Source organism: Centropristis striata, chromosome 21 (genome assembly GCF_030273125.1).
Source record: "Centropristis striata isolate RG_2023a ecotype Rhode Island chromosome 21, C.striata_1.0, whole genome shotgun sequence".
Taxonomy (NCBI): Eukaryota; Metazoa; Chordata; class Actinopteri; order Perciformes; family Serranidae; genus Centropristis; species Centropristis striata.
In genome coordinates this window covers 12,962,531-12,987,399 of record NC_081537.1, presented here as the reverse complement: position 1 = coordinate 12,987,399, position 24,869 = coordinate 12,962,531, and the positions used below count along the sequence as shown (strand labels likewise).

At 40.5% G+C, this 24,869-nt stretch overlaps 2 protein-coding genes across 2 annotated transcripts; both read right to left on the bottom strand.

Moving 5' to 3' along the window:
• Positions 1-1,961: 1,961 nt before the first annotated feature.
• On the bottom strand, positions 1,962-11,977 carry tlcd3bb (TLC domain containing 3Bb). The gene is made up of 7 exons (XM_059324809.1): positions 11,509-11,977; positions 9,482-9,684; positions 9,137-9,220; positions 8,365-8,590; positions 6,788-6,883; positions 5,684-5,793; positions 1,962-4,042 (listed from the first exon to the last, which is right to left on the bottom strand). Exons 2-7 carry the CDS (start codon positions 9,604-9,606, stop codon positions 3,775-3,777), a joined length of 909 nt encoding a protein of 302 aa, XP_059180792.1. The 5' UTR covers positions 9,607-9,684; positions 11,509-11,977; the 3' UTR covers positions 1,962-3,774.
• Positions 11,978-15,695: 3,718 nt separating this feature from the next.
• On the bottom strand, positions 15,696-24,628 carry mazb (MYC-associated zinc finger protein b (purine-binding transcription factor)). The gene is given in 8 exon segments (XM_059324780.1): positions 15,696-18,053; positions 19,956-20,127; positions 20,729-20,792; positions 21,111-21,358; positions 21,904-22,334; positions 23,297-23,336; positions 23,338-23,493; positions 23,672-24,628. Coding segments are annotated over 8 exon segments (1,488 nt in total). The 5' UTR covers positions 23,705-24,628; the 3' UTR covers positions 15,696-17,709.
• Between the last annotated feature and the right edge of the window lie 241 nt (positions 24,629-24,869).

Genomic DNA, 24,869 nt, shown 5'->3' with positions numbered 1-24,869 from the left:
ACACAAATGAAATTTAAATTGCCCATGCTTTTTAAAAAATGTTTCGTTAATGAATGTTGTTAAAACAAAGATGTATGCTTGTGGCGCCCCCTGCCAATTTGGCGCCCTAGGCAGCCGCCTTGGTGGCCTGTAGGAATAACCGGCCCTGAGCCAGCCTACCCAGCTGCCACTGATTTTGGAAGAAAACTTGTCAATGGCAAATTGGTGGCAATCATGATGCTGAAAGAGGCGAAACCTCCTGAACTCAAACACGGCAAATACTGCCGCTGCAAGAAAAGCATGTGTGCCCGAGGATGCTCCTGTGCAAGAGCCAATGTTAACTGTGGCATTGCATGTCTCTGCACCGGGGACCCCAACAGATGTTCAAGGATTAAACTTGCGCTTGAAGACAGGGACAAGTAAGTATGCTGCGCGTGCGTGCGTGTGCCTGGTCTTGTTTGCTGTCTCCTCAGGTGGTGAGGGTGAAGGTCTGTCCCCAGAACAGTATCTGCAGTGTGCCACCCTCCTGATTATCCCACCACACAGGGACCTGCACCTAAATAATTTAGTTATGTTAAATTATTTTGTTCCATTAAAGTTGTAATAATTGTCATCCAAGGCAATAAAATAATGAAAGTAATTTTGCTGTATTATATTTCTTGTGTGACACATTTCCATTGGGAGAACAGGGTTATGTTGACATTTAGTAAAAAGCCTAGGCCATGATGTCTTTTGGAATTTTGGGAGTAGCATAAAAATCTATTGAGGTTCTGAGCCTGTTGATCGCCAACTAGTAGTGAAATCATCACAGATCCATTGATTTTGGTTGGATTTTTATAATTTTTTTTCTGTGGACTGAGTATACTGTTTGGTGAAAAGAATGGCATATTGACTGATGTCATAACTTGGGGGAATAATTGATTGCCAATGAAATAAAGATGAAAATATTGTAAAAAAGTGAGAAAATACCTACATTTTTTGCATTAAATTGATGCAAAATCATGTAGAAATGTGTTTTAAGAGTTATTTTTTCAGTGGATGTCAGCATGTGTTCTGTGCATCTGGAATGAATTTATTGACAGCCTACCCAATCCACTGAGGAGTTGAGGGAAAAAAACATTTTTCACATTTTCTGATAAAAAAAGATAGGGTGCATACACTAAAATGGCCTCATTTTTTCCCTCAGGGTCAAAGTTAACCGAAAAAACACAAATAAAAAGTATGACAGACGATGTCAGGTTCAACCCACTTTTGAGACTTTGGATCCCCAACTAGATACAAGTTCAAAGCAGGTTCAGGATTTTAAAAACATTCATTCTCCTTAACCACTTATCCACACTTGGGTTGCAGGGTGCTGGAGCCAATCCTAGCTGACATTGGGCGAGAGGCGAGGTACACCCTGGACAGGTCGCCAGACTATTGCAGGGCTGACACACAGAGACAGACAATCACGGACAATTTAGAATTAACAATTAAACCTAAGCTTCACGTCTTCGGACCTTGGAAACTAACGCTGACACATGGAGAACATGCAAAGCCACCTTGCTGTGATTTAAAGCGATAAAGTATTTTTAATTTTTTAATTAAACCTCATAACAGTATATTAAGTAGTTAAAATGAGCTCTACCTTAACAAAATGTAAACGCTGCTTACATTAACTAATCAGTACAGTCTTATAATATATTTGGAATATAAAAACCATCTGAGTGAGTCCATTCAGCATAATGCAAGTTTTGAATGCAGGACTTCTACTTGTAGTGGAGTAATTTCAGTGTAGTATTACTTTTAATGAAGGGATCTGAATACTTTTTCCACCACTGTTTAGACATTACTTTGCAGATGTAGAGGTTAAAGGTAGTTTCTTTTTGCCAGGGGGGAGGGGCCAAGTTTCAATCAAATCCTGCAAAGTGTGCCTTTAAGCTAGCCAGTAAAATATGACAATTACATCAAAGTAATAAAAGAAAAAAAGACAAGAGGCAGGCTCAGGACAGAGAAGTATATTTTAGCTAAGTTGGAGTAACAATACAGCCTTCACATAAGGCTCAGAAGCATATAGTATAATATGTATGCATAAATATGCATTCAAAAACCACAAACCAGATAAATAAATAAATAAATACTTACAAATAAATAACGAGCATTTTGTGGAATATACAGTACATCAGTTGAAATGTTTTAGTATTGTCAAGAAGCAGTACCTTATGAGTTCATGGAACAGGAGGGGAATGGATGTTCTGTGTTCAACATGCCCACAGTTGTCCAGATGTTTTGGCACACGCTGCCCTGTCGTTATGGTTTCTGAGCTTTGTTTTATTTTTATTTTCTTGACCCATTTCTAGGACAGTGAAGCTGCTTTAAAACAAACATAAAATGATAAAAACTAGCCAGTTTGTTCATAGGAGGTTCATAGAACCAGTGGATCAAATAAATGGCTAAATGATCGAAGCAATTCATACAATGTAAAAGGCTGAACACATTTCAGAGACTTAATAATGGTTAAAAAATGAATGAGGAACATCAAAGTAAGTTGGACAAATGTGCCGCACGTCTATCACAAGGAAATGCTTTCCTACAAGATTTTTGTTTCCCTTCGAACTGCAACATTGTGAGTCCCCTGACAAAGCTATAAATACTCAAATCTTATGGATCCCTTACTGAAATACTCCAGCCAATCAAATGGATATTTTGAGATTTATATCAGCACCAAACTAAAACAAAAAAAACACTTAAAAGTGACTGCTACTGTGCATCACTTCCTTGTATGCAAAAACACTTTGTGATACCAGTAAATGGAATGAAGTCATATCTACACTGAAACGAGAAGCACTGCCATAACGTTTGAGGGAAGTTTTCGTACACTAAGCTGTAAAACGGTGAAATGTTTTAATGCTGAAATGTCAAAAAAAAAGTCTGTAAAAACATCTGATGCAGAAATGAGACAAAACCTAAAAAAAAAAAGAAAAAAAACTAAACCAACATTGACCTAATACTGACATGGAAATAAGGACAATTTTACATCTGCTATGTACACCCGTCACATTTTTCTGTCTGAAGAAGCCTCTTCCTTCTCCTCCGAGGACAAAAATAAATTAAAAACCTAAAGAAACTGCAAAGAATGGGGGAAAAGGGATAAGGCAGCAGAATACAGTCTTATGAGATTATCTCCCTTCTAAAGATGAGTCAGTCTGCAGGTTGGTTACATTTTGTTAGAGTGACAGTGACTACATAGAGGATACAGATATTAAACACTAACAAGTCAAAATACTGCTTCGCCGGGATTTTTTTCTTTTTTGGAGGTCTTCTTCATTACTAAACTGAATTAGGCCTTCCATCTACAGCAAATGTACTAACATACAATATAATACATTCCTATTTTCCTGCTCTTCCTATACCGCGAGGCAGAGAGGACTGAATTTGATCTACATGAGGGAAATAGCCACCTATGCTTGCTATACATCCAGGCAAATTCCTCTCAGGTCAGTGCATGTTTCTATCTGTCACAGTGCCCGATGACATCGTTAAAATACTGAGTGCACTAACACTCTGCTTGTTTCCTACAAACTGAGACGCTGAAGTGCTTGAAGGCCAGCAACCAAATCATTTTGCTGTCAAGAGTTTGAATGCTAGCCGCAAACACTTCAGCACTATTTGAGGCCATCGTCTGTAGCTTTCTTCATATTGCTACTTGTTTCAAGACTCACCTTTTCCCCCCCTCACAGCTTTCTTTACTTTACATACTCATTGGTACATTCGCCTTCCATCCCTCCCCACCCACCCCTCCCATCACTCCTCCTCTCAGTGAGTGGCCAGCTCCGGCTCTGAGGAGCGCGTGCTGTAGCCGTTGGCGGGCTGCGGCAGTGCGTTGCCGTCGGTCTGCCTCTCCTTTGCTGCGCCTGTGGTCGGACGCGGTCTCTGAGAGCGGGACGAGCCTGTGAAGAGCCGCAGGGCGCCCCTGCAAATTAGGGAGAACCAATAGAGCTGGGGGGCCATGAGCAGCGCAGCACCGAGGTTACAGTGCCAGGGTACCGACAGGGGAACCATGTGGAAGGGAATGGACGCGTACCTGGACCCAAAGACAAATCATTGTAAACATGCGTTCTCGTCTTATATCCATAATCATCCATCCACCATATTCTCAGGGGAGCTACTGTAGAAGTTATTATGGGTGTAACTAAGTATTCCTGTCTTCAATTTAAAAATACGGCTTTGTTTGTTTAAAAAAATGGTATTCAAAAGGAAGAGTATTACCTACTGGAGGAGCAGGCAGGAGTATCGACACTGAAACAAAGCAATGTGCTACCGGAAATAATAAATAATAATGCTTCATACATTTATATGAGTTTAAGTGTACGCTAAGGCTAGGCTATTTTCAACCAAATGTTTTAATGTCATGCTTCTGACAGAAACTGAAGTGGTTTTATCCACCTATGCTCTCTGCAAAGCTACTTGAATTCTTTTACACTAAGAGTAACTTTTCCTCACAGATCACAGAGTATGCAGAGCGATGTATCACAGAGAGAGTCCGACAGAGCCAGGGCTTCTCTGTGTGAGCTGGTTTGACGAAGGTCTGGAACCCCGATCAGAGATAACAGGTATCAAGGCTATGCTCATGAACTTCCTCTGTTCACTTTAAAATAATGGGGCGTTTAGTGCGTTTTTTGACTTTACTACCAGTCAATTTGATCATGTCCCGCCCACTTCTATAAAAATCATTACAGCAAAAACCAACACTGTTCCTGCAGATAAGGCATGAGAGGAATGTGTGAATTCATGTGTTAATATTTGTATTTTACCACTCTGATGCAGCAGATTTTAACATTATACTCAAGAACTGCATTTTAGTGCAACACTGTCCCTTAAAGAAGGATACAGGGGGAAAAAGTACACATAATCAAGCGGTAACATTATGGAATTATACCGCATTTCATATGCAAGTAAATGTAGCCTACTGATTATAGTGTAGTGAATTATTAATATATGCTACCTGATTTTATAGGAGGCTCATTTCATAGACGGTGTGCGTTAATGTCCAGAAGACACTAGAAACATGGTGATTGTAAAAGCATATACATACAGTAAGCTCAAATTTACTGCAGAGATGTGGTATAAATAAATGTAAATAAGTTTGCATTTATAAGATTCTCTCAGCTGAGAATCTGTATCGATCACAGATTGACTATTAGCTGCAGAATGACGCAGGAGCTAATCTGTAAAAGGCGATTTTTATCCGATTTCAAGCTGAAATTTGGAACAAAAATGGTCATCTTGTGACACTGAAAACCCTGGCTTTAGATTTAATTTGACTTTATGGTACATCCCTATGGTCTACTGCTGCCATGATCAGGTTGTTTATTTGTGTTATTGTGATTTTAAAATGGTAAGGAATCAACTAAACTAACTACTAAACTAAACTTTGAGGCTGTGGGAGACGAGCAAATTCTGTGTTCGGTAAAGTAAAAAATGACTGTTTTTGTCAAAAAAAGTCTGGTGGCTTTGAAAAGAAAAAGGAGCATTGTGGATATAACAAATTCAGTTTGACGGTTCCGATTAAGCCGGAAGTTCACCCATAATTCTTGCAAGGTATCATTGGGGCAAGGAATAAGGTGGATGAGACTTGATCATGTTGTCAGTCTGTGCAAGTTACCGACCCAAGCTGAGCGAGACAGCAGAACATGAGAAAACAGAGATGGAAAGACAGACATACCTTCCATAGGCGTAGTAGAGGTAAGGGAAGAGGAGGACTCGACAGATGAAAAAAGTGATCAGCATAAGAGCCCCATTCACTTTGTGCAGGAGAGTGTGTTGCTGTTTGTACTGAGAGCAGAAAGAAAACAAGAGGGAGAGGTCGAGAGAGAGATAGAGAGAGGGAGAAAGAAAAGCAAGCAGTAAAGTTGGGTGAAAGCTGACGGTGTTAATCTTATTATCTGCCATCTTTTTAATGTTAATACCGACATTGTTATTCAATTAAAACTATCTGCACAGACTGAACACATGGCGGTGGAGAGCACGGGATGCCATGCAGTGTGTTGGGTCTAAAAGAGGTATGAGGACAGTGTGTGTGTCAGTGAAGCAGTCCTTTTGTTTTTACATCCTCATTTGTTTCCAGTACTTAACTTTTATCTTGAACAGTCACCCTGCTTCAGGGAGATAACAGTGAGGACAAGCTTTTCTATGGAAAAGGTTTTCCTCTTGCCCATTTCCAAGTCTCATGCCCTGGAATTACTGGCATCCGATCAATAAATGCTCCATTGTTTTTTATTTCTATAGGTATAAGAGGGTGTCTCTGTGAGGCCACGGCTTTTAGCCAGCTGTTGTTTATCAAACGGCCACATGCACTGTTGTCAGGGACGGGAGGGGCAGGGTGTTGAGTGATAGAGCGGTAGAAGGACAAGCTGATATTGTATCTGCTGAATATCCAGTCTAAATACTAGGGGCTATATTCAGAGGCTAACAGCTGTGGGAGCCTCAGATGGGGGACAAGCGGAAAGCAATGGAGGGAAAACCTTCACCCATCCAGACACTGAAATATTGGACACACATCCACACAAACCTAAAACAAATACGGGGGGTGCAGCTCCTACAATGTGTATTCAAGCAAACTGTTACCAATTATTCACTGATGTTTTTCTGTTCATGTAAGGCACAGTCAACAGGAGCTGGTGTGCAAGAACAAGGTGCATGCCGGGAATGAAATATATTCTCCGTTGAATGACAAAAGGGGGGAAAAGAAGTGGAGAGTGCAGAAGAACTTTAGTGTGACACATGCACATGCAACAACGCACCCAAATCTTTGAACCAAGTCACTTACCTGGATGAGGATTTTTCCTAAGCAGACAGATGGAGTGCTTAGCTCAGCCATGAACATTATGCCCTGGAAGTAATCTCCCTTTCCTTGTCGCCAAAACTAGAGAGAGGAAAAGAGGGTGAATATTTGGCTTGAATGCAATAACAGCTTTGTTCTTTTGTGGACTTTGTTACATTTGCAATAAACTCTAAATAAATATCCAGCTGGAGGCAACTAGTACCACATTTTGGAGATGTAATCGTAATTTCTAAAGTCAGCAAACTTGTTAACGTCTCTACAAGCTGTCTGAACGCATGGCGAACTGTGAACTTTGCATAGCTTGTTTCATAGAGGTCTATGGGATCAAATAGCAACTACTATCCTACTTTCTTTTTTAGCTGACTGTCACAACACAAAAACATGCTACTCTAAAACATGCCTTTTGCATGTTGCATAAAAATGTTTATTTGAGCTTTAAATAGGTAATATGCAAAACCTTTTCATATAGACTAAGTTGTCAGAATTTTTTACTTTTGATAGTTTTATGTGCAATTTGTATTCTTGTGATATTTTTAAGCCGTTTTATTAGTTTTATTTCATATTTACTATGTTGTGGAAGTATCAAAAGGTTAACAGTGCCTACATGTGAGTGTGTGACTGTAAGAAAAAACTAAAATTTGAAATAATAAAAAATATGAATGTATGTCTGAGAGATAATATTGACATCTAAAGTTATTATCTATGTATAATTATCCACCTGTGGTATCATTATAGTGCAGTTTGTAATAACTTTAGAAATCTTTGATCATCAGCACAACACAATGCATGGACTATTGGCTGCTGCTTCTGCTACTATCAGCCATAAAAAAGTTTTAACCGGGGCATTACAGTTGCAGCCACATGTCACCAATCTGTAATCTCACTGAATGTTTCCACCCACAAAAGTTTCCTTTTGCAGCATTTAATTAAACATATGCTTGAAGGCATGTGTGCATATAATTGACCTTTTATCACCGTTATAATCAACGTTTACATGCACAAATAGCTACAGTGTTTAGAACTGTAATTAGTCGATCAACAGAAAATAGGCACTCACTTTCAGTCCGTTTTTAAGACTCAGTCCTTTCTAAATATGAATTCTTCCTGTATTGCTTTTCCTTAAATTAAGAATCTAGCAAACTGACCATCTTTCTGATGTGTTATACACTGAATGATTATTTGATAAAGATAAATGGAAAATAAATTGATAATAAAAACAGTTAATGTAATTGATTTGGAAAGAGGAATTAAGACCATGATGCACTTTTGAGGACTTAGTATGTACTAACAAAATACTTTAAATGCAGGAAAGTCAGTCTTTAAGTAAATTTTTCAGGTTTTGTGGAGATATTTTAACACAAGGTGAATTGTTCCACTCAACATCTTTAAACTGCACACTTCATTCATTTAGTGTGTCTCGCTTAGAATAGAAATATTAAAAACTAGTACAATTTCCCTAAAACACGACCTAATAGTAGGTGGTTGCATGAAAATAATTAAATGCTGTATGTCTCTGTTGCCTCACTCAAATCTCAACAGAAAGAGCAATGTGTGACAGTTACCACAGAGACGGGGAAGCAGACGGTGACCATGACAACATGGTGCAGCACCATGAGGAACTCGCGACGCAAGTAGCTGTACAGCGCCGTGCTCATGTGCTGGGGTGCTGCAGAGGCCTCCTCGTGCCCTTTGACCCGGAGTTTATACCAGTAGCACATGAACATTGCGTAGATGTCATACACAAAGTAGGGAACAGCAAACATGATGTAAGAGCTAGTCAGCCAATGCCTGTGTAGAGAAGAGAACCCGGCTTTTAAAAACAGAAAGGAAATATATCAATTAAACAGCATGAACAAAGAATTCCTTCAAACAGAGCTAGAACCAGCAAGAACACTCGTTTTTTAATAGCATGTTTGCCTGTTAATTTGGTTCTTAAAACAAAATCTGTCATATTTTTTTAAAAATACAAACAGAACAGGTATTGCTCTATGCAGTGCAGAAAAATCTCAGTGGAAAGTATCTCACCTGAATTTACAACCATGTAAAAAAAGGTGCTTAAATACAACTTATTGAGAAGAAAATCTTCAGATAGGTGAAGTAAATACTGCTCATACACTCTTACACAGCACCTGGCATTTGTGAGTATGTGTCAGGGCAGCAATTTGAAATTACATATTTGGTGCACATTTGTGACTGATGTATGAGCCCAAGGTTCCTTTGCATGGCACATCTTTAAGCGTTATAAATTACAAATCCTGACATACGATTCATTATAATGATGTGACAGGCTGACCATATGGGCTGGAATATATTCTGCAGCATTTCTTGACTTACTGGTCCTCCAGGATGTCCTCGCAGGAAGAAGCAATGATGTAGCCAGCTGAAGAGGCCATGACTGCCTGAACTGACGAAACCAACCTGGGAGCAGAGAATGGCAAGTAAAAAAACAAATAATGCATCACTCGTTAGCTAATGTAGGGAAAGCTTTTGAACTGTCTAGTTAACACATGATAGTGCCCTTGTGCTTTTATGCAAACAATATGCAGCTGAAAGCCCTTCTTAAAAAGTGGAGCTGCAATTTTTTTTTTTACTTGAGTCATGCACATGAGCTTAAGTAAAAAACTATTTGCATAGCATGGGGGTAAAAGTCACACTGAAGAAGAGGTACACTGTTCTCACCTTGCAGATACAATGACTGCATCTCCTTCGCTCCACCTCAGTGCTGGGATTGACTTCAGGCATTGTTTGGACAGCAGAAAAAGGCCTGGAAAGAACATAGACCCAGCAGCTAGAATGGTCAGCATGATCCCTGGCGATCTGTCTGAGAGGCAAAAAGTTCAGCGGGCAATCTGGTCCTTGAGATCCGTCTCTCTTTCCCCTCTCTGAAACACACAAAACATGCAATGAATGAACAGTGAATAAACAGTTTGTATTGTTCTCACTGGGGCAACTCCCATGTGGACATATTTGGCTGCACAAGATAACAAACAAAGCACACTATTTAAGTCCCACATATGTGGCAATAGTATAGATCTAGGTTAAGATTAGTTCTTGCTCTATGCACAATAAAGATGAAGTGGGAAAAACAGGTGAGGTATCTTAAATGTTAAATGTGAAAGACAACAGTGCATGGCTATATAAATGCAGAGTACAGTGGCAGGGGCACAGTATCATATAGAGGGCCCCTTTGTGCAGCATGCAGCTCCATCCATCTGATGACATTGCATGCCTTATTCAAGTTCCCATGTATTCCTATAAACACCATGTGGTAGTTCCATGCGGTTTGGCAGTTTGCTTACAGTAGACTAGCTGACTCAATAAAAAGTTGAAGTCCATTAGCAAAATACGCATTGCGCTATTTTAAAATCCTGAACGTCGAAAAAATCGACATTTCTGGCCGCCGGTGCTTATAGTTCCGGGCAACAGCGTTTGCTACCTGTCTGGAAAGCGAATGACCGAGCAGGCTTTGACAGGTCGCTCACACCGCATAGGGGACTGAGGCAGGCTGCAGGGTGACGGCCACTAAACCATCTTTAACGCCGCCAAACTGCAAACCGTTAGTGCTCACCATAGCTTGAGCAACTTTATCTCAACTATGCATTGTTAGATCCGAGAGCACAGGTCAATTTCACTTTTATTTTTTTATTCAACCTTTATTTAACCAGGAAATATCCCATTGAGATTAAGAATCTCTTTTTTCAAGGGAGCCCCTGGCCAAGAGGCAGCAAACACATAATACAGTTACATATTTACGTAAGACACAGACCTTAAACGCGTTATGAGAAACAAGTGCATATTGTGGAATTGATCTCAACAACTCTCAGTTTGGATTTAAAAGTGCTCAAAAGTCAGTTAGTTTCCAGTCTTTCTGTTGCATATTCCATGCATAAGGTGCAGAGTAAACAAATGCCTTTTTACCCAACTCTGTACGAGCAGAAGGGACTGAAAGCAACAATTGATCTAGTGAACGAAGAGAATAAGATCCAGCATTTCTCAGAGTAATTAAGGTGCAAATCTATGAAGGCAGCAGTTCCAATGTTGCCTTATAAATAAAAAACTTTTGTACTGACCTATCGCCAACTTAGATCACGTTATACTGAACGATTTCCATCAAATACACTAGCTAGTTAAGCTAAACATTAACACCAAACAGCTACCACAAGTAACGCAAATTAACCAGTGTTGCTGTTTGTTTGTCAACTCGTTAGCAAAAAGAACCAGGGCAGCAAGCATGCAGATGTGTAAAAATGTACTAAACAAAGATGACACTGCTAACATTATCGTCTCTCGCTGTGGTGGGCATGACCGACTGTCTGTCTGGCTGTTGAACCGCCTGCTGCTAACAATGAGGCTAGCTAGCGTTAGCATCAGGCAGATGCTAAAGTTAGCATCTGCCTGATGCCTCTATGGCAGTCTGTCACCGCTGGCTCAGTTAGCAACAATTTCCCTTGGACCAAATTAAAATAAGGATAGTTAGCATGGTGATGACACACAATAAACAATAACTGATAGCAAAATATACCATACTGCATGTTTTGTCACTCATTCATAAAAACGTTAAACTGTTTTGTTAGCTTGTTATTTGTTTGTAGCGGTTAGCAGTAGCAACTAAGCTAACCGACACCGTGCGCGCTAACCGTGGCTAACTGGCTAACAGATTTGAGTTCACACATGTTCAGAATAAATGAGAAATCTTAAGCATTTACACAAACACTCTGCAGAGTCCAGTCAGCGGCTAGTGGAAACTCGTGTCCTGCAGGAAGCGTTAAAGGTTAGAGATGTCCCAGGGGTCTCCGCCTCGATGATCCGCATGTTTATGTGGCCACTTCAATGTCTGAAGGGGAGCAGCAGCGAGCTAACGCTAGCTTGCAGCAAGTTAGATCGACATCTATGTGAGGGCAGCTCGCTGAGACCATTGGTGACTGGCCTGCGTCTAGCAAGCTTAAGAAAATAGCGAAATAAAACACGGGGAAAGTGGCGGAAAAAAATGACCCAATGTGCTCCAGGTGTGTCGGCGACTAGCTGGTCCTGTCGCTATGTCATCTCATGTGTCTGCAGCAGCAGCAGCAGAGCAGGATGATGCCGCTGTCTCAGCCTCGCAGATGCAACGTTGACTCAACGCTGTGACTGCTGCGCCAGCTAGTTCCTACAGGTCCAGGCAGCAGCTCATGTCATGACGAGAAATTTGCACCAGTCACTGCACTGCATTTTGTAAATTGGGGTTTGTCGTTGTCTATGCAGGGAAACGCTGAATGGATTCCCCATAAGGAGGGCATCAATTCAAGCTGCATTCATAGTTTGCAATATCCAATCTGCACTTAATGAAACAGACAATTGCACTGAAACAAAGTGACTCACCATTCATGCATTTGATTCATCGAAACTGTAAAAAAACAACAACCAATAACAAGTAGACAGTCAGATAATTGCCCTAACCATTTATGTCTGTAAAGACTGACTGACATGTTTATCTTTGACACACTGACCTTTGAATGGACTAGCATTTGCAAATGAACTGATCAGTCCTTATCTGCACATTGTCAAAGATGCTCAGTATGTTTGTTATGTTTGGAGGCTTGCAGATTACATGCCAATCAATACAAAACTGTTCAGGCTTTGCAGTGATGACCAGACCTGTTCTTAGAGTCCAGGGCATGATATAACTATAGAGTGGCTTGCACTGTTTCTACAACTGAGGAAAAACCTGAAAAATGTACAACAAATAGTTTCATGGGAAAACAAAAACAAATTGTTTAGTAGAATATGTCCACTAGTCTGCTATGCTGGTGATGCCAATTTTGTATAAATCAGAAAACATACTGTCCGACTAATAGCTTGAACAATAGGCATGTAACAAAGAAAATATATACACTTGGAGTATCGCAATATTATGTTTTGTGCTTTCATCATGGGAGGTGGGCCTCTCAAATGGGGCCCCAAGCAGTTTCAGGGGAGGCTCAGTGAAGTGGAAAAATATTGAATTAATTATTGAAAGAAGAGCGCATTGTATAGCCTAAATGTGTCATCTGAAGACATTGTTCAGAGATTCAGTAGTTTGTTTTTTCCAACTTTTCCAGAGTCAGAAATGATTCAACATGCGGACATAAGCACATATAGTACATGAAATACACAGGTAGGTGTAGGCTAAAGAAATACAAAGAAATACATGAAGAAAAACATTTAAAAATTTGGGAAATATAACCTTTTAAGTACATAATAAGAGAGCAAGATTAAAGATGGCTAGAATTAGTGTTAAAAAAATAACTTAAAGCCGTTGATCTCAACCTTTTTCGTGTCAAGGACCCTTAAATTGATTCAAATTAGGTCACAAACCCCCCATCTGATAAGATTTCACTTCAAGGACCTCCATCTGCCAAGATTTGGTTGTAATATATGATTAAGAACAGATTTCTATGTTTTTTCAGCAACAGCTGAGTAAGCATGTGATCACAATAGTCACTCTGACTCTTACTTACATCGGGCTCACTTCTATTAATTAATTAAACAGTGAAAATAAACTATTGTCCATTTTTCTGGGGACCCCTGTGGATCCCTTAACCCCTAGTTGAGAACAGCTGACTTAAAGAAGCAAAGGTTGCAAAAACATTGTACCTTAAACGTCTTCCACCACTGTCCAGAAATGCTGTTGAAGTCTTTAAAGATCTAATGTTTAAAAAAAAAAAATCATTAAAAATTCAGTAACTCACTGAATAAATGTCAAACCAGAAGTCAGTAAGACAAATTAAGTACAACGTCACAGTTGTAGTCAGCAGACATACAGCTTTAAGGTTGAAATAGCAGCAGTCTTGTCTTTAGTGTAAATTTGATTGAATATACAAAACCATGAAAAGAACATTTGCCTCTAATGGGGCCAGAAAGAGAGCAGATGTAACAGATAAATGGTTGCTTCATACCATAAGTATCATAAGTGTTCGAAGTGAAGTAATTTTGTGTACATATGTTAAAATAAATTTCTTTGATGTACCTTTACTTAAAAGTACTTCTTAAACGTAAGTGTTTTTACATTTTCCCCAGAATAACATTCTAACTTTGTGGGAGCAATTATGTCAATCAAGTTTTAAAAAAACACAGTAGGCCATGGGTTTGATTCCTTTGCACAGTTTTGGCTATGGTCAACATTTCCTCTCAGCAAGATTTTTAAACACTGGAATAAAATTATGCATCTAGAGTGGTGCCATACAGGAAACAGGAAAAGCGATCTTTGCACACTTGTGGGTAGGAAAATAAGTGACAAATCTGTTCCAGGACTCTGTCAACACTAAACTTTTCAAATAGCTATAGTTGGTTTTGGTTAACCTACCTTTGTCAGGCGTTTCTTGGATGAACCTACGGAGTAAATTAATCATACGCCTTGGCAGTGTGCAGGAGCTTATCTTTCTATCTAGTGTATCTAGAAGTCTCTCCTCTGAAAGTCATGATGTTTTTTTGTTTGTTTTTTTAGATTGCCAGGAAATTCATAAGTTCTATTGTAGCCGAGCAAGAATTATTTCAATGTGACGTCACGTTGTCACAGGAACGTTTCCACCAACAGTATTAATATGTTCAACGAAGGATTTGTTTGTTGAATTTAAGTCTTATAAGGTACCTATTCATAGTCAGTATAGAGGTCAGTCAGAACGAAGCTAAACAATGTACAGCCATGGATGTTGGAAGCTTAAAAAAGGCCAAAAAAAGGAAAATCAGTGTCACTCTAAGTTTGCACGATATTTGGAATATTTTCACTACTTAACCTTGCTTTCAGACTTCCCCCTTTGAGTTTACGTTGGGGAAATGAAGCCGTTATCTAAGTCACTGTCTTTGTGAATACTGGAGATTCACCAGGGGGGTTTTGAGATATATATATATATATATATATATATATATATATATATATATATACTGAATGTGATGAATAAATGGGCCTAACAAAAGAAACAAATTCTATAAGAAAATATGTTTACTGTTAATAGTACTGTTGTATATGAAGACAGAAATGACAAGGAATGTTTATAAGAAGACAAGAGATTCATTCATTATCCTTAACCGTTTATCCGCAGTAGGGTTGTGGGGGGCTGGAGCCGATCCCAGCTGACATTGGGTGAGAGGCGGGGTACACCCTGGACAGGTCGCCAGACAATCACAATCTAATTCGCACCTTAGGGGCAATTTAGAGTCACCAATTAAACCTACGTGCATGTTTTTTGTGGACTGTGGGAGGAAGCCGGAGGCCCCGGTGAGAACCCACACTGACACGGGAAGAACATGCAAACTCCACACAGAAGAGCCGCAGGCCGGAGACGAACCGGCGACCAAGGCAAGAGTGCTAACTACTACACCACCGTGTAGCCCAATAATGATCAAAATAAGGAAAATATATCAAGAAGCTGTATGTTTGATTTTTTTATATTTGCTATTATAATGAAATTTTAAAAAATCTGCAAGTTTGGGAACCCCTGATCTAAGCCACCAGACTCCATTAACAAAAACAGTCATTTTAGTTCACAGAACACACAAGTTGCGTTAATCAGGTAGGTTGTTTTGTGTCATTGAGCGACTTTGGTATTTTAAAAGAGTTAATTCAGATTCCGATATTCTAAATAAGTTTTGTATGTGATGCAAGTGACATTCATTTTTTTTAGGTGGCCAAAAAATGTTTAGCTGGTGCCCCCATCCACAGCAGTATATTGCTTAGCTTCCCTGCCTACTTCTCCAAACTTGTAGTGTACCGACCGCCGTCTACTGTAGGTTACACACTGACTATCGATAAGTACCTCATGCAATCCCCTATCCCTTTAAAATGATGAGTTGTGCGTAATTTATGCAACTAAACCATGTGCTCTGTCCCCTTATTATAAAGTGTGTAGCAGGTGAAAAGATCAGCACACAAAACAAAGCCGGTTTACTCTTTTTACTTTAAATTGTCCAAATTACAAAATAATAACATGATCTCTACTTCAGCTACAAAATAACATAATATTTATGACTGTATTAAGCATCATTGATTTTGTTTTTGCTCTAACAACCTTTTAGACATGCATACTGTTGAGAAATATAAAAATATAAATATAAATACATCCCATTAATATTCTTAATGAATCCATGACTAAGATTTGAAGTATTTCATCATAAAAGAATTAAAATGCAGTTGAGTATGATAAGGCATTAAGATGTATCACAAGAGCTGTACAGAATCCTAGAGTAGAGGTATTATTTTTTTCTTAGTGTGATGGAGAAAACCCTAAAATTAACTTGTTTTTTTTAATAAATCACTACTTTTCTCAACAGGAAGAACACATTTCCAAAGGAGAAAAAAAGAGAATAGGAAGAAAGAAACAACTCTACAAATTTCCAGGTAACATATCAACACAAAACTGAAAAAGCACTCCAGTACAAAACCAGGATTTGTTTACAGCATACCAAGTGGTGTCTCAAACTCCCATTGTACTTCTGACTTTATAAGCCCTTTCTCGACACCACGTCACTCACAATAAACTCAAAGCAACCAAAGATATCCAACAGACAAGTGACCATTCCTCACATGATTAATGTAGAACGATAACGACTTGCGTTCAGAGCATTATGTGCTATACAGAGTTAAAGGACTAAATCTAATGCATATGTTTCACCCATTGGACTGGTACATAGAGAAAACAAAAGAAGGACTATGGCAATGACAGTTACAATCAAATGAATGGCCAACAATGTTAAAATATTCTGAATTAAATCAACATTTTTTATAAATATTTTTGTTTACAGCCAACTAACTCGGTGGAACTGCTAAAGGTTTCTTTTGTCATGACAGCTCCCTAACAATAAGCATGACTGAGCGGGCTTATTCTCATGCAAAAGGTCGTTTTCTGGTGCAAGAATTGCCATGTCAGAAGCTGAAGTGTTGATTAGCAGTTATGTTTCTTTTTTTTTTTGTAAATATATTTTATGGCCAGACCCAGAGAGGAAGACTCAGAGCAAGAAAATCCAAGAAATCTCAAACCCATTTTGATCCTCGCTGCATCAAACAATAACAATTTAAGGTGCTTGACACTCCTGAACACAACTCTTTTCTCTGTACCTTTAGGAAACAAATGAACAAGTACATCCCACGTTTCCATACCAACCACGACACGTATGGCCCGCCTGTCCTGATCAATAAACAGCCCTCTAGAGACTACAGCTTTTCAAAAAGAATAAAATGTTGATTTTAGTCTTGTGAACAAACGAGCTAACATGCTAGCGGAGCCCTGACTTACTTACTTACTTACACGCACACACACTCACACACACACACCCAAACTTCCCTTCTAATGTTTCTTCGTTAGAGCTATTCTCTTCCTACTACTTCTCAATGCAAGCCATTTGGATTCTTAGTAAGTGAGCTGCAAAATGGAGGTAAGATCAGAGCTGGTGTGAGATATACAGTACTTGGTGCACTTGCAGAGAGCAGCCAATGCCAGGGTCGAGGGGAGGGATAGAAAGAGAGATAGAGAGAGAGAGAGAGAGAGAGAGAGAGAGAGAGAGAGAGAGAGGGCAGAGAGGGGAGAGTAATACAGTAGATGCTCACAATACCACAGTTTCATTGGAGTCTTAAATGCATGAGAGCATTCAGGAATATTTGGACAACACATCCATGTTTGTCGTTAGTGTCAATGAACCTGCTGCAGCAACAAAGGTCCCTCTTTCTCGATTAATACAGCTTCCTTTTCTCTGATGCTCCAGCCCTGCAGCTCGGAGGTGATACTGCCCTTTGAACGTTGACTGGAGTTAATCTCCCCCACCTTTTAATCCTAACCTTACCTATAAGTGGGGACATTAAAAAACTGAAACGGGATCAGCATCTACACGTAACTTTAACCTTCTCTACCTTGCCCTCTGTTAAGGGACTGAGGTTATTATTGCTGAGCTCTCCTCTGCTAACTGTGGGACTGAGGCGCCGCGATGCTAGAGCAGTCTGTGACGAGCAGGTCCACCACCGTGTTGCCGGTGACGTACACGGTGGGCGCCGTCACCATGTTGCTGAGGGAGACAGAGCTGCTGGCACCCACGTTAGAGGTGATGGGGCTCGGGGCGCCCTGGCTGTTGCTGTGGGTGCCCATGTGACCCTGGAGCTGGGTGGGCGTCTTGCAATGAACGCCGCACAAGTGGCAGACGAGAATGCCGCCAGAGGCCGTGCCGCCGAAGCCCCCCGGACTGTCCTTCCACTCCTGGCCGTGGTGCTTCTGGGCGTGGACACGAAGGTATGTCAGCGTGGTGAAGCCTGACGGAGGAAAGAGAGAACATGTGTGAGAGAGAGGGGTCAATTAGGTTTGGGCGATATATCCATATAAAAAATATATCAATATATACACTACCGGTCAAAAGTTTTGGAACACCACAATTTTTCAATTCTTTATTGAAATTCAAGCAGTTTAAGTCCAATGAACAGCTAGGAAGGGTACAAAGGTAAGTGTTGAACTGCCAGAGGTAAATAAAAAAGGTAAGGTTAACCAAAACTGAAAAAGAATGTACATTCCTTAATTATACAAAAAGGCCTTTTTCAGGGAACAAGAAATGGGTTAAAAACTTAAAGCAGTTCTGCAGCAACGGAGGTTGATCAAGCCTTGAAAGTTGCTAAGTTGCTACCAATTCCTACAGGTGTCCCAACTTTTCTTGATCACTTACAATGTACAAGTTGCTCCACATTTATCGGAACTTCTGCAACAGAGTTGGGAAGGACTTTCTGAAGAATATTTGATTTCCATTGTAGAAAGAATGCCATGAGTGTGTTCAGCTGTTTTATCTGTTAAGGTGGCTACTTCGATGAGTCCACAGTTTAGAATACATTTTCCTTTCTAAACTGATTCTATGATTTATTTTTTAACTTCAATTGTTTATTTGTTACATGCATTAATTTCAGAGTACACTGAGACATTAAACTGTATCATTTTCAATAAAATTCTGGAAAAGTTGGAGTGTTCTAAAACATTTGACCAATAGTGTATATATTTTTTTCATATATATCTTTATTGGGTTGTCGGGACATAATACATATTCAATCAGAAAAGGTACAATTCACCCATTTTTCCCTCTTTTAGAACAACCCCCGGCCCCCAAACCAGAGAGTCACATTCACATAAAATAAGCAAAAATCAATAAATAGTAATAATAATGACAAAATTTGAGAAATTTTTGTTTCTTTCTTTATATATAAATGATGCCCTTACTAGGGTTTGTCATATTTAGTTTGTAGTTTTAATGTTCGTTATTCTTTTCTCTTATTAATATATTTATTTCAGAAAAAGGCCTATTTAATTTCATTGGCTATTTTTATTTAAGATATTTTATAAATTTAAATGTGCACTTTATGGAGCTTTGATTCATTAAAAAAAAAGGTACTCCTGTTGTTATACAGTGTTTATGTTCACTTAAATAAACTGTTTCAATAAAACTACTTGTGACATGTCATATTTGGCCATATTTTGGTCCATATCACCCAGCTCTAGGTTCGATATGAAGAAAAAAGTTTAAAAAATGGCGTCTGATAGCCACCAGTGACTATAAAGAATATCTTTACTGCTTTACTTTGCTGTCAGACAGTCTTTTCCGACAATGAACTGAAGCAGTAACATCCATCTATCTTCTCTTCAAAGCCCCCAGACTCCTTTGATAAAAACAGTAACTTTACCTCACAGAACACAGGAGATGCTGGTCTCCGGCTTTCTCGATCGGTTAGTTTGTTTGTATCATTCCGAGCTAAAATTTTAAAACACCAAAGTCACACAATTACACAAACAGACTAAATAATTAAGCAAGCGGAAGACCAGCAACCCCCATGTTCTGTGAGTGTTTTTATCAAAGGAGTCTGGTGGCTCTTAAAAAGCGATGTGACAGCTTCAGTTTCCCATCAGAAAGGCCTGTCTGATGGCATGTAAAGTGGTAAAAATATTCAAAATAAAGCTTACACTTAAACATCCTTTGGCCAATTTTTTTTAAGTTCAAGTTCAGTGATCTTATTAGCAAATAGTTGCCTGTTTAATCATTCAGGAGATATGAAGCAACACTTTGCACCTTCTTTTTTAGTACCAGTCAACTTCTGAGGGAAGCATCTGGTTCTGTAGTAGCAAAATGCTACATTATGTTCACAAGTGGGAAACCAAGAGTTGCTTGAATGCAAACTTACTGCGGTTACAGAGATGGCAAGCGTGATGCGACGACTGGTTGTGCACCCTCATGTGATCTGTGATGTAAGCAGCAGACAGCAGCTTGCCACAGATGTGGCAGGGGACCTTCTCCTCGTGGCGAATCATATGCGCACGCAAACGATCCTTCGTGGCAAAGCTGGACTCACAAGTCTGAAAAAAGATGGAAACAAAGAGTGGTTATAGAAAAAAATATATAAAAGTAAAAAAATCTCTCTCTCTCTCTCTCTCTCTCTCGGTTTGTTAAACCTGAAAATGTGAGCACCAAAAAAAAAGAATTTAATTTACATTATTTGATCTTGCAGCCATTGCATTTATTAAATAACCAATTTAAGGGAACCAGTTCTCTATAACTCTTTAAGGAAAATATATATTTAGATAATATTTATACATATATACAAACATCATATGCAGTTCACGATGAAGTATGTTTGTCCTGCTCAGGTAATATCAGGCTTTGAGCTGCTGCAGGTAAATATAATAATTACAGTGCAAGTACAGTGAGACACCTGCTGTGTTTTCTCTGTTTTGAAAAAGGCATGTACTTTATCCAGGTCAGTTTCCATGGTAATATCCTCAATGTTCACTTACTTATGTCAACAGATATCAGTATGAGGCAGCTGGAGATGGAGATGATAAAAATTCAGTAATGTACAAGACCTCAACCTCCAGTCATCTGGACTGAACATGGTCATTGTAAACATTAAAAAAAAGATGCTATGTGATGATGTGACACAGGGTGAACATGACGCACCGGGCATTTGAAGGGTCTCTCTGAGGAGTGCACCTGTCTGACGTGACTGTTTAGATGGTCGGGCCTTGAGAGAGAAAAAACGTGTTAGAAAACATATGAGGACAGGTATCCAAGGTAAAAATAAACAGAGAAAAGGACCTGGTACCAAACTTAGTTGAGATGTACCATGCAGTGGCAGATAATCCTCTGTAAAATGGTAAATTGCCTTTTTTGCATCTTGTTTCAACAGGATATAACATAATAATTAGTGAGCTTTAGATGTGCATCTGGAGATGTTGTTATCAGACAGAGCTGGGCTAGGTATTTCCACTTTTCATGTTAAACGAAGCTTAAAGACGTCTTCCTCCTCAGCTAACTTGATCCTGACAGTAAATGTTTTCACCTGGAGAAAGCCTTGCCACAGTGAGGGCAGACGTAGGGTTTTTCCACACCCCCCTGGTGGGAGCGCACGTGGTGGCTCATTCGGTCCTTCCTCTTGAAGCGCTGCTGGCAGATAGGACAGGAAAACGGCTTCTCGTCCGAGTGGGACAGGCGGTGGCGGTTGAGGTGGTAAACATCGCGGAAAGCCTTCCCGCACGTCTCGCAGGCGTGGTTCTTCCTCACCGGGTTTGGGTTGGGATTGGCGGGCCGCTAAGGCAAAACAGACAAGCAGATAAACACACTACAGAGTTTAGATGGAAAGTAGAATCACAATTATGTAAACAGAAAGACATCAACTACTTTAACAGTTCTATAACTTTTCTTGAAAGCCATGCAAATGCACACAGATATCTTTGATTTGTACCAAAATTGGACTTAGGAAAATTTAAGTTGCATGTTAGAATAACTACCTCCCACTGGATTTTAACTATCTGCTTTCACACTTTTTGTGTTACAGAGAACATGCAGGGGAGCGTGGGGGGCTTCTAGCACGTTGTTTCTCAAACTGGGGACCAGTGCCAAACACCGGGATGGAATTTACTGGTCCCTGAACGGATTACTGAACATCGACGTCTTGTAGGACTGAACACACAGGAGAGTTTCACGCAGCTACAAAGCAGGTGACAGAGTTACTGCTTGCAGGTCCCAAACAGTATAAAAGTGGCTCCACCATCCCTGTGGCCAGGCAGCTCAAGAAACAACATGCTTGAAGGTTTGGGGTTAACGACAGCCATCTCCACAAGGCCCTGACCCACCTGTACTGTCGCCCCTGTGGCCATGACGACAGCAGCAGGAGGCGGAGCATGGGGGTTAACACTAGCCATTACGTTAGCCATGGCCACCCCTTCACCATCCTGACTACCCAGGGGGGGCTGCTGGGCCCCCGCCAGCACGCCGGGAGGGGCGAGAGGGGGAGGTGCGGAGAGGTGTAGCAGGGAGAGGGGAACAGTGGGCCTCTCCACCCTCCCTCCAGCCCCCACCGCCATCGCCGACGGGGCCGCCACCGCCACCGCCACCTGGCCGGCTGCTCCCTCCTTTGCCCCCTCCGCCTGCTCTCTGGCCCTGTCCTTCATGCGTACCCCAGTGTGGACCGACTGGTGCCGCCGCAGGTTGTAGTTGTTCTTGAACTGCTTGTTGCAGATGGCACAGATGTGGGGCACGCGGGCCGGCCGAGACACTGGCTTCACTGGGCCGCAGGGAGGCGGGAGGAAATACAGAAAGGAGAGAAGTTGTTAATTTCAAAGAGGGGGATTTTGTATTTTTTAATAGCAAATTTGGTAACAAATCAACAGATTTAGAGCAAATGACTAGTTCTTAAATGGTGATATTCAACTTAGTATCAAATCTTTGAGAAAGTAGCTCTCTGGGTATATTTGCAGAGTGGTGAAAAATCAGTGCACAATCCATATAAAAAAGGTCTATTTTCATTCCAGCTCAAAAAAATCCGTTATTGATGAATTTCGATTCTCTAAAATCAGCATCCGTCTCAAAAATCCCATATCGGTCGGGGCTCTGCAATTAACAAAGGTAAGCTCCGTAAATCTTTCCAGTCAACTCTGTTTTAGTAATATGCAGTTGAGAAACATTTAAAGTAGACAGTACACCCAAACTCAAAAACACATATTTTACATATACATATATTAATTTATGTTATTAATGTAATCTGAAAAAATATATTAGAATCATCTATGGAAAGTTACAGTTAATTTGTATCCTGTGTAAAACTGGTCTACTTTTATTCTTTGTATTATAAAACAATGTAGTTTTTCTAGCTTGACTAATGTAGTTTTTATGTGGAAGAGCTCAGAAATAAAATGCTAAAATCACATTTTAGTTGTTTTTGTGAATTGATGCAAATGTAATAGGTTGTGTTAAATGTGTATATGTCATATCGACAACATGTCGCTGAATCAAATCAAAAATCGTACGTCAGACTTTGTGATATTGGCAAATATCGTCCAATAAATCAATCCAATATCAAATCCCTACTAATAACCGCTGTTTTCTGCAGTTTTTGCATGAGGAATAACATTGACGGTTAATAGATTATCATAATAGTTGTCAATTATTTTTCTGTACATCAATTGATTGTTGTGGCTGTAACTGGCACTCAATTATGCAGATGGGAGTGAAGTGTAGTGTATTTACTCTTGTCCGCTCCACAGGTGTAGGAGGCATTGCAGTGTCCCCTCACCAGGCAGGGGTTCCTCACTCAGAGCAGCAGTGTCCACAGTTGAAGGAGGCTGAGCTATGTGCTCTGTGGGTGGGGTTTGGGGAGAACTCGTATGCACTGGCATGAGCTCTGATTGGAGGCTCCCCTCCACTTGGTTTTGGGTGGGAGTATTCTGGAGAAGCAAGTAGAAGGCCATCACCAAATGTAAACACAAGTCACAGCATTATGTCGAGGTGCTACGTTGAAATAGGAGATGTGAGGGGCTGCAGGACACACATTGTGAGAAAATGCGCGCAGTAAAATGAGAGCAGAGAAAGAGGCCAGTGCAAATGTCCGCTCAACAAGCCTACCTGGAAGAGGAAATTGCTCCAAGCAGCATCCATTTTGCGCCACAGCGATGGAGATTATGAAGTCAGCTCCTGATTGAGATCGAGGAGGGCAGCTTTTGCATGGTTTGATCGGCCCACCGGTGATCGAGGCGCAAACAGTCGCCTGTCCTGCAGCAGAAACGACGGGCTTCTGGATATTCTTGAAAAACGTGAATAAAGTCGTCTGCAAAAATATGTTTTTCTCATTGAGGTAGCCTAATGCTGTCAATTAAAATGCACGCAGCTGTTGACTAACGCAGGCTGCAGTACACAGTCAGCAGCGGAGCAGGCCAGGTCCGATAATGGCCTGTTTCTCTTTTCACTTTGGTTTCTAACTTTAATTCACCAAACACTCATCTGGCTAAAGCGCAATATCACACAACAAAACTGCTTTCAAAAACACCCCAAATCGCATTTTACAGTATTACACTTTCGCAATAAACATAAACCATTCTACGTGAAATAAATGCATTTTTACGCAAGAGAACAAATATGGGTTATAACACACGTATCTGGTAGCACGGCAGGTCATGCTTTGTTTTTAATTTATGAATCTATTTTTCCGATTTCCCCCAATAGGCCAATCGGGTGTTTGTCGAAGCCTCGTTGTTGGATTCAAGCCCTGACCCCGGCGAGCGGCGCTCTCGCCGGGCCGCAGCCTATCGCTCCACCTCGGCCGTTCAGCTGCGAGGATGTCATCTTTCTTTTTTTATCGCCCGCTCTCCCTCCTCCCTCCCTGTCTCTTTCTTCCTTTTCTTTTTTAATTCCTCTTTCTTCTCCCCCTCCTCTCCTTTTCTCGCACCGCTATGTCCCACTTGCTCTTAAAGGGATAGGGTTTCCTCTTTGGACACCCCCCTCTCATTTCCGTCTCCCTCGGCGGGGCCTGTCCTCTCCCCTTCCTTCCTGGGTTTGTCGGCCGACGCAAAATGCAGCACAGGAGTTTTTTTTTCTCTGCTTCCTCCTCGGGCCAGCTGGAACAGATCTGCTGCACCGCACAAAACAGCCAGATGACTTTCCATTAACGGCGAGATGACAGACGCATCTTAAAGGGCAGTGCGCATAGATCCTCCCAGTCGGCCTACAATAATGATGTCAGAGTCAGATATAGTAAACAGGACGAATAGCAGCTCCGGGTGCACACACAATAGAGGAGAAATAGATGAAAATAACACCGTATATA